The following is a 10,235-nucleotide window of genomic DNA, read 5'->3' as shown; positions in this document are numbered from 1 at the left end:
TTTGTTTTCTTATAATTTGGTTTTGCCTGAGGTGTTGGTTGTTATGTGTTGGACAGAGACCCAACTCTCTGTGGATAAGAGCCTTGTTGTGGAGTGTGTTGCTGTCACTTTCCTTACGGCGGTTATACAATTTTAGGGCTCTCTTCTGAATTTTAATAACTTTGGACTTTTAGTATTGATTTGCAGAATTCTGCATCCAGAGTATTGTCTCTCTCTCTCTCTCTCTCTCTCTGTCTCTCTCTCTCTCTCTCTCTTTCACTCTCTCTCTCTCTCTCTCTCTCTCTCTCTCTCTCTCTCTCTCTCTCTCTCTCTCTCTCTTTCTGTGCAAAGTGACAGACAGTTGCACCAGACACAAACAAAGATCAGCATCAATAGGTTATGTTAGAACCAATAACCACAACCACCGTACAGTATTGCATTCATAAAGTGCAGCCAAGTATATGGCGATAAGGCAGATGAGGAGACACAGTTCAGACTGAAACCACGGCTCTCGTTTAATACGAAGACCAGAGTCTGATTCTTAGCCATTCAGAGCCCTTGATTAAATGTACGAAGACAAGCACACGTCTCTCGGCTCCAAGGCGAGAGTTTAATTAAACACATCCTTGCAGCCATTCGTTATGATGAATGCCAAGTCAAGCCAAACTCTTCAGCCATCACAAAATACACAAGAGCAAATAAATGAACAATTGACGTGCCCGACTGTGGGCTGAAGCCGTGTCTGCACGCAGGGAGAATATCCACTAAAGTCTGTCTCTGTGGATGTACCGTGGTCCCGCTGTCCTGTCTGAGTGTTAATGCAGCGCTTTCTCACCTGCCAGCGGGCCGCCTCCCTCTCAGCCTACTCTCATCCCACTCCGGCATATGTTTCCTCCTCTCTCCCTCAGGTGCTGCTGCTCTCCTTCTCTCTCATCCTGTTCCCCAGTCTGCGGCCGTTCTCCGACACCAAGGTCAGCCAAGGAGACTTTGGTCCTGTCAGAAGTGAGTCCCTCCTGCCGCATCGCTCCGCCTGGTTCGCTGCCACGCCCTCCTCCCACGCGCCGCCTCTAAAGACCCTCACCTGTCCATCGCCGCCGACCGCTCCTCCGTGCCCCTGAGCGCGATGGCCGTCGCAGTGGGGGCGTGTCTCGGCGTGTTTGTCACGCCGAGTCTGTCAGCAGTGATTGAACGACGACGGCGGCATATCGCTTCCTGGTGTCTTCGGTTTACGAAAGCTTTTAAACCTTCCGGACTGAATACCCTGAATTGTTTAATCCGATTTGATCCACGACAAGCAGAGACAGAGACAGAGTCGTGTAAAACCGGACAGAACAGCCACGGTAACAAACCGTGCCCTTAGGCGGTATTTCTTCGGAATTTGCGATTGATAATGGATAAGTGACAACACGATGGCAGGTATGAGCAATCGATGGCGAGGTTTGTTGAGGTTTGAGCAGCACGGCTATAAATAGAGCTGTCCACACAGGTCTTGAGGCTTGCACCCCCCCCCACCCCTTGACGATGTATTCTTCTTCTCCTCCTTCTTCTTCTTCTCCATCATCCCTAACAGTCCAGTCACGGTCCCTGCACAGCCTGCAATCCTCCCACATCCCGCGGGTCATGGACCACCCGTTCCCCTCGACGACGGGTCTCCGGGGCGACCGCCCTCCGGAGGAGGCGGGCCGTGACGACATGGAGGCGTTGATGGGGAAGATGAGCGGCGGAAGGTCCAATTTCGGGTCCGTGTCCCTCAACCAGAGCCACAAAGGCGAGGGCGGCCTCTCGTTCCCCGGGGGGGACCCCATTACCGGTCACATCGCCACGGTGACCTTGGATGCGTACCACCGAGCCCGCCTGCGGCCCCACGCCGACGACATGTGAAGAACATTCCCTCAGCACTGGGACCCCCCCCCCCCCCCGCGCGCTCCCCGCCGCGTGCCGCGGGGAGCCCCCCTAATGTCCGCTGTCGGCACAGCCACCGGATTACCGGCTCACCGCCTGTGAGATGCTTCTATGTATTATGAATGAGATTTCTCTGTTTTTGTTTTTGTTATTTTTCCCTTTTTGTTATGGTGTTTTATATTGTCGTGCAGATTATTAAAAAATCAGACCTGATCTATGTTCACTGCATCTTGTAGACTTTCAAATGATTCCTTAGAAATGTGCTTGAAACAACCGTTATGTTTTATTTACTCCTGCTACTGTTTGCTACTTTTGACTATTTCCTTTATTTCTTGGATGATTTGTACATTTTCTAGTGCAAAAAAATATATTAGTTACAACAAAACAAAGAATCCTCCATCGCTAAAAAATAAATCTTCAATAAAGTACTGGAAAAAGGATTGTTTTCTGTTCCTCAATAGTTTCACTTTGAAACCAGTTTGACATCGGTACTAACACGATTCACGACACAAAGTGACTTCATTGAACGTAACCCAAGGAGGGTTTAAACACAATCCAGCAGGCAGGCGAGTTCCAGCCTGTAGGTGAAGTACAGTATACGGAGACCATAAGGTCAAGGTGGATCCAGATAACCTTTTCTCAGGGGAAACCTAGCAACTCATCTCCCCCTCTAATCACCGTGACCTTTCCACCTGGTTCACAGGCGCTTTCTATACTGGACGTCGAATGACTGACACACACGTCACACATATCACCCACACTTTCTGCCTTGCCTGCCTTGCCTGCCTTGCCTCACGGCAACTCGTTTTACCGTGTGAGAGACTGGTCTTGTTCTTTAAATGTTGGACCAAGTGATGTGTCGGGCATTAGGGACGACATCATTTCCTGTCCGTGCCCTTTATGATCAGCATTGTTCACAGAGGAAGGAAGGATTTGTCACAATGCCACCAAAGAAGAATTCTTCAACCATCATGGTAATTCTTCCTACAGCAAGCCAATACATTCTATAAGGATGCATTCATATATACATTAATTGGCAATAGACTCCATATCCCACTCATGTGCAAAATGCTATGCTTTGATTTCACAGTTTGTTGTGAATTGTTTCACCCTGTTTTGTCTTACCAACGGGCCCATGCTGCCCTTTGACCCCCAGACCTCAAATGCTAAAGCTTTACAATTGGATTTGTGCAACTTGCTTTCGCAACACAAAGTTATTTGTATCCAACTGATGATCTTCCGGCCCAACAAACACAGACTAGGAGTGGAGACGCTGGGTTTGTTTACTCTGGTAAATTGTAAAACTCTGAAAAGACTTTGGGTGCTGGCTGTAATTGAAGGAAGGGGGGGGGGGGGGGGGGGGTTGGGGGGCTCTGTTCCAGTCAGGGTATAGTTCACAAATAACTTCAAAAATAGCCTTCAGAAACCTCATTCAACCCAGAAAAGCAAATAGAGTCCAGAAGATACACCAATCCAAGACTGTGTGTGTCTAAACCACTTTAACTTGTATTCCCGATCAATGTAGAGGGAGGCTGTGTGTGTGTGGCAGGCCCAGGAATGGATGTCTTATCGACTCGAAGGCCGCTCCATTATCATGCATGTCCAGGGCCCCACAAAAGGCCCAAGGCCGCGTTAACACACCATTAAATTGAATCACCTTCGTCTGTATTCGTCAGGTTCTTCAAGCCTCATGTTTGGCTGTAGCACAGGGTGGCCTACTTGATTTTCTCTCCATCCTCTTGGGAACGGACTCCAGCTATCTCCTCTGCTTTGTCCGCGCTTCCCCCTCTCGTTGAGTCAATCGTTTGTCTTTAATCAGTGAGAGAGGAGTCTGTCTTGCGCCAGTGTCTCTTATCAGCGAACTAAACCTATCGCTTTGATTAGTCTAATTCCTCTGGTGCCTTAATCCCCTCCAGACAGCCCCTACAGACTCCACACCGGCCCACTGAGGGGAGTTCACCCAGGAAGGAAGAGTTGGCTTCAGACGGAGAGGCTTTGATCAAAGACGAATCCCATTCTCTTCTTGTTTCTTTATTTTCATCTGCAAAAGTGAGTTGACTTATTTAGCGGTGTGAGCCCGGAAGCAGTTCACGCATTGCATTTTCATTTGCATTTGAGGAGCGATTCCTTGACACCATTGGACCTTCTTATTAGTAGAATTGTTTTCTAATTTAGGAGATAGGCAAAAGACATCCATCAATATCTTATTAGACTCTCAGGGGTTGGCAGAAAATACCCTATTTGGCCGAGGCTTTTTCGTCTCTCTCTCTCTTTGAGAGATGCTTCCTTTGGCCTATCCCATTGGCATCACCCAGCATCATAATGATATGTTGATATATTCAAATCATAAATACTGGGCTGAAGTGTGGTACGCTCGCTCTGACCTGATAACATTTGATTAATATCAATAGTGTGCTGCTGTATGATTGAAGAGGCTGATGCCTGCTGAGCTGGATCAGGATACACATTCATAATAAAAAGCATGGAGTGGTGGTGGCAGCGGTAGTAGTAGTAGTAGTATAGTAGTAGTAGTAGTATAGTAGTAGTAGTAATAGTAGTATAGTAGTAGTAGTAGTAGTAGTGGTAGTAGTATAGTAGTAGTAGTGGTAGCAGTAGTAGTAGTAGTAGTAGTAGTAGTAGCAGTAGTATAGTAGTATAGTAGTAGTAGTAGTATAGTAGCAGTAGTATAGTAGTAGTAGTAGTATAGTAGTAGTAGTAGTAGTAGTAGTAGTAGCAGTAGTAGTAGTAGTAGTAGTATAGTAGTAGTAGTAGTAGTAGTGGTAGTAGTAGTAGTAGTAGTAGTAGTAGTACTACTACTACTACTACTGTTAACTTAGAAGCAGAAGCAGTAGGAGGTAGTTTATGCGATATCTAATCAATGGAGGATTTTGTGAGATATATTGATATATCTAATATTATTTTATATAAGGAGTATGTACTGTACATATTGTCACAATGCAATGTTTTTAGCAATGTTGTGCTACGTTTATTGTGTTGATTAAGAGGCAAACATGGTTACACCTCGGGTCACTCCATCTTTAAACACCGCCACTACAACAGGACGGCCCAGGGATCACAGAGACATAGGGGACCTCTTTGTGATTAATTCAGCCAGACCGATGAACTCAGATAGACTGGATGTTAATTCACGGTGCAATACAGCCGAGTGGAACTAAACGGAAATTGTCCTGCGCAATTCTCTGGCAGAACGCTTTTGAATAATGCCGCCACTCCCCCTTACACACACACACACACACACACTCACACACGTACACACACACACACACACACACACACATACACATTCACACACACATACACACTCACACACACAGACACAGACACATACCCCCCAGTGGTATCGCTTGAGCAGAGACGCTGAGTCACACCTGTGTGTGTGTGTGTGTGTGTGTGTGTGTGTGTGCGTGTGCGTGCGTGTGTGTGTGTGTGTGCGTGTGTGCATGTGCAGAGCTCTGGATGAGTGGAGGATTTCTATCCCCACTTCAAAACAACCAGACATTAACAACTGACAGCCTCAAATTGTTCACGTCTGTCCACGAATACTAATCACAGCCTGCCAGGGGGCTGTAAGTGTCATCTGAGTGTCGTGTCGTGTTGTGTTGCCCCAGCCCAGTATTGTCAGTGTTGTCCTGCAATGCGTTGATTTGTTCAAGTGTTACGGAGTCACCCCATATGCTTTCTATTTTATCTGAGCCAGATCTAGGCTGGCGATGTGTGGATTCAGGGGTACCTCCTGCCAATCATCCACCTGCTCATTGTGAAGCAGGGTCTTCGTGACGAAGGCGACATAGAGAAACGCACGCTGCTTGTTTGTGTGTGTTCCTTGATGCAGCACCTGCTTGTGCCTTGACGGATGGATGTGTTGATTAAAGTACAATTTTATTTAAATTACAGTTGGAAAAAACGTTTGTTTACTGTCTCCTTAATACTATTTTGTACAGTTTGCATGTGCTTTTTTTTAGACGTCACTAATGTTTAAACACTCCGAAAATAAGCCATGCAAGCTGGCACCTCAAAAGTGTGTGTGGCTTGTGTAGTTTTTTAAGAAGACAAGAACTGCGTCACACAGCAGATTAACAGAACAGGATTAACTTTTCATCCAGGTGTGTCTTTTAAGGTTGGTCAGAATGCCTTGAGGGTGTTTCTTTCAGAGCGAAAGATCAAGGTCTGTACCATGTCTCAACCTTAGGAGTGAACCACGACTGATCGGGAAATGAAACCTGACATTTTTATAATTAATTTTGCCTGTAAGCTATTTCACGTGGTAAAGATGGTAGTGTGATTCGATACATACATTCTGCTTTCTACTGGCTGCACAGAATTATTTATTCATCATTTAATCTTACTCTCTACAGAGAGTGAGATTAAATGATGAATAAATAATTGTATTGTATAATTGTATTGTATATATTGTATAATTGCGTATCTCTAGATACACAATAAACATAATTAAAATAGACTATATATTATAATGATTAAACTGACTTTCTATGTGTATATTGGTGGAAACTATTGCAGACTTTTTTCACTCCAACAACACTGCAGACCAATTTGTACATGAGAACTCGTTCAGATTTAGACTGTGTACTGATCCGAGTTTCTGGCCTTTCTGGCCTTTCTGGCCTCCCTTGTGTTGATTTGTGACCTCTGCCTTCTGCAGGGAAAAGCCAACATCAACATCCCTCCTCCTGTGCATCATCACATTTAGATTTTCTTTGGAGAGGAGCTATTCACAGACGGTCTATTGTCAGTGTGTCGGTGAGAAAGCAAGAGCCAATCAATATGTTGTAGCAACTACAACATATTGATATGTTGTAGTTGCTACAACATATTGACAGTGAAATAAGTTCAAATTTTAAAATAAATGTTTGTGAAACACTATTGATCAGTAACGGCGTCATCCTTTCGGACAGATAAAAGACTTTAAAATTGTAAATTAAGTAAAGTCTACATGTGTGGGAAATTCTGCATTACTTTGGTGGTTGGCTGAGCCACGTCAAAATACCACATCACAATTATATAACATAGGTCCAGTCGTTTTAACATATTTTAAAAGTTACATAAAATACCTTTAAGTAAACATTTTAAAAGTGAAGTAGGCATCTTAACATTGTGTTGGTATGTTTGACATTTCGTTGAGGCGTTCTCTTACCCTTGAAAACGTTGCAATTTATAAATACCATCAACATGTGCGGCTCATGTATTGTGATGAATACCGTCCAATTTCCTTCTTATTGACTCCCACATCTGCCACCATCTGCTTTACACCACTATTCATTTAACCACCGACTATTCAGGCAACACATGTTTAAGAGCTGAACATCTAATTCAAGGACGCAAACTTTTTTTCGTTGCCAACTCACACACATTCCACAAAGCAAACAAAGCAGTCTGATTAAATGTACCAAAAACCGCTCGACGCTCGGTCTTCTATATCGCTGCTCTTTACGCACGCCCTGGTCTGCGCGTCAGGTGGCTCCCCGCTCCCTAGACGCGCTTTGACTCAAACCGACAAAGCACAACACATGATTACCTCGGAACGGCCCGGGTGTCACTATATATTTTGTTCCGATTTAGACGCGACTCCTCTAAACGTAGGTACGTTCGCTCTCTAATCACCCGGCGCTCCGGTGGCGAGTCTGAGCTTTTGCGCGCGGCCGTGGAGCGTATAAAATAAGGTGGCGCGCAGCAGGGCATGTCAGATGGAGAGGATGGAGAGCGAGTGAAGATGTCGGCATCGCACGGACCTACACGCGCGTGTGTTTAGGTTAGAATCCTCTGCCGTCGTTGAGGATAAAAAGAAAAAGAAAAAGCAGGGTCTTTTCCAAAATGACAACAGCCCTAAGTTTTTCTTTTTTTGGACACGTTTTCTCCTCCTCTGCTCCCACATCTTTAACTTTACCAGACGAGGGGATGTGTGACTGAAGCGGTCGGCCCCAGCCGTCATGCAGCTGAACGAGAGTGGGGTCCGGACGCCGGCGCCGGAGCGACGCGACCAGCCGCCGCAGCCCCAGTGGCAGGAAGCCGGCGCCGACGTCGTCGCCAACTGCAGTGGCGGCGCGTCGGCCAACCTGTCGCTGCACTGCTGGCTGGAGCTTCTCACCAGGGAGTCCCTCTCGGAGGGACTGCAGGGGGACGGCGCCAGCATGGCGCTGCGGGTGCTGATCGCCTGCGTCTACTCGGTGGTGTTTGCGCTGGGCCTGGTGGGGAACTCGCTGGCGCTCTACATGCTGCACTCGCGCCACCGGCAGAAGCAGTCGTCCATCAACTGCTTCGTGATGGGGCTGGCCGTCACCGACCTGCAGTTCGTGCTCACGCTGCCCTTCTGGGCCGTGGACACGGCGCTGGACTTCCGCTGGCCCTTCGGCCAGGTGATGTGCAAGATCATCAGCTCCGTCACCACCATGAACATGTACGCCAGCGTCTTCTTCCTCACCGCCATGAGCGCCGCGCGCTACTACTCCATCTCCTCGGCGCTCAAGATGCACAGCCGGCGGGCGGCGGCCACGCGCGCCAAGTGGACCAGCCTGGGCATCTGGGCCGTGTCCCTGCTGGCCACGCTGCCGCACGCCGTCTACTCCACCACCGCCGCCATGACGTCGGACGAGGAGCTGTGCCTGCTGCGCTTCCCGGACGCGGGCCGCTGGGACCCGCAGGCGCTGCTGGGGCTGTACCAGCTGCAGAAGGTGCTGCTGGGCTTCCTGCTGCCGCTGGTCATCATCACCGCCTGCTACCTGCTGCTGCTGCGCTCCGTGCTGGGCAGCCGCGTGGCGGGCGCGGCGGCGGCGGCGGGGCCGGAGGCGCAGCACTGCCGCCACAAGCGGCGCTCCAAGGTCACCAGGTCGGTGGCCATCGTGGTGCTGTCCTTCTTCCTGTGCTGGCTGCCCAACCAGGCGCTGACGCTCTGGGCCGTGCTCATCAAGTTCGACCTGGTGCACTTCAGCAAGGCCTTCTACAACGCCCAGGCGTACGCCTTCCCGCTGACGGTGTGCCTGGCCTACACCAACAGCAGCCTGAACCCCGTGCTGTACTGCCTGGTGCGGCAGGAGTTCCGGGCGGGGCTCAAGGAGCTGCTTCTCCGGGCCACGCCCTCCTTCAGCAGCCTGGCTCAGAGGCTCCCCCGCCGGGCCAAGGTGGCCGAGGCCCCCCCTGGCCTGGTGCTGGTCCAGATGGAGGTCTGAGGCCCCCCCCCCCCCCCCGGCCCCCCCCCAGCCTGGTACTGGTCCAGATGGAGGTGTGATGCCCCCCCCCCCCCAGCCTGGTACTGGTCCAGATGGAGGTGTGATGCCCCCCCCCCCCAGCCTGGTGCTGGTCCAGATGGAGATATATATACTGACTAGATATCGCATTATTCGACTTCTAAGCATGCGTCAACAACGCCGCCATCTCACCGTGGGGTGACCACCCCCCTGAATGGATGAACGTCCACGGGGCAGAGGTCCTTTTCGGAGGTCCTTCCCCGGTCTAAGTCACTCTCAAACGCCTTACTCTAAGGCAATATTCAAGCGGGGTTGGTTTCTGACATAGGCCAGACGTGTAATGATAGTGTGTCAAGTATTTTAAATTCATTTTTTACTAGCATTGCCACAAACACACGTTTGACCCGACCCCGATTGAAGATTTCCTTAAAAATAAGGCGTTTTAGAGTGACTTGGACTGGGAAAGGACTTCTGTCCCATCGACGTTCATTCATTCAGGGGGGTGTACCCCGGTGGTACCCGGCGGTGAGATGGCGGCGGCGGCGGCGTTGACGTATGTTCCACTGAACAGCGCAGCTCAGGCGATATGTAGTCAGTATATATATCAATGGTGCTGGTCCAGATGGAGGTCTGATGCCCCCCCTCGCCTGGGGGGGGGGGGGTGGATGGGAGGAAGGGAGTAAGAGACTGAGAGACTGAGAGAGATTGAGCAGGGGAGTGAGGGTGTGGGGGAGAGTGGATATGTGAGTGAGTGGGTGAGGTAGGGAGGGAGGGAGGGGGAGATTGAGAGAGAGTGAGGGAGTGAGTGGGACATAGTTGACTGAGTGAATGAGAGACTGAGAAGGAGTGTTATTGAGAGAGTGTGAGCATGTGAGAGAGTGAGAGAATAGGTTAGAGAGATTTGAGTGAGTGGGCGTCAGGGAGTGAGAGATTGAGAGAGTGAGGTGAGCGAATAATGGAGTGAGTGAGAGAGAGATTGAGAGAGTGAGTGAGTGAGTGAGAGGGACCTATGGTTACTGAGTGAGTGAGAGACTGAGAAAGTGTGCTTTTTTTTTTCTCCGTGTGCTCGTGCCGCCCCCCCCCCCCCCCCCCCCCTGTAATGGGGGAGTGAATAAGTGAGTGTGGACAAAGAAG

The 10,235-nt window shown here is 49.2% G+C and overlaps 2 protein-coding genes across 2 annotated transcripts in view; both read left to right on the top strand.

Annotated features, from left to right (window-relative positions):
• The window catches only part of creb3l3a (cAMP responsive element binding protein 3-like 3a), a 7,955-nt gene extending 5,634 nt beyond the window's left edge, over positions 1-2,321 (top strand). The window contains exons 9-10 of the mRNA XM_084472756.1: positions 888-981; positions 1,550-2,321. Of these exons, the coding sequence (XP_084328882.1) occupies positions 888-981; positions 1,550-1,860 (405 nt within the window). The 3' untranslated portion in view covers positions 1,861-2,321. The remainder of the gene's footprint in view (positions 1-887; positions 982-1,549) is intronic.
• A 5,526-nt stretch (positions 2,322-7,847) lies between these two features.
• On the top strand, positions 7,848-9,083 carry rxfp3.2b (relaxin family peptide receptor 3.2b; the record flags this gene model as incomplete). The annotated part of the gene is made up of 1 exon (XM_084472826.1): positions 7,848-9,083. The coding sequence occupies one exon, from the start codon at positions 7,848-7,850 to the stop codon at positions 9,081-9,083; it is 1,236 nt and encodes a 411-aa protein (XP_084328952.1).
• Positions 9,084-10,235: the final 1,152 nt, after the last annotated feature.

Source organism: Micromesistius poutassou, assembly GCF_964030765.1.
Source record: "Micromesistius poutassou genome assembly, chromosome: 9".
Classification (NCBI taxonomy): domain Eukaryota; kingdom Metazoa; phylum Chordata; class Actinopteri; order Gadiformes; family Gadidae; genus Micromesistius; species Micromesistius poutassou.
The sequence above is the reverse complement of the archived record's forward strand: the minus strand, read 5'-3'. Positions and strand labels throughout refer to the sequence as shown.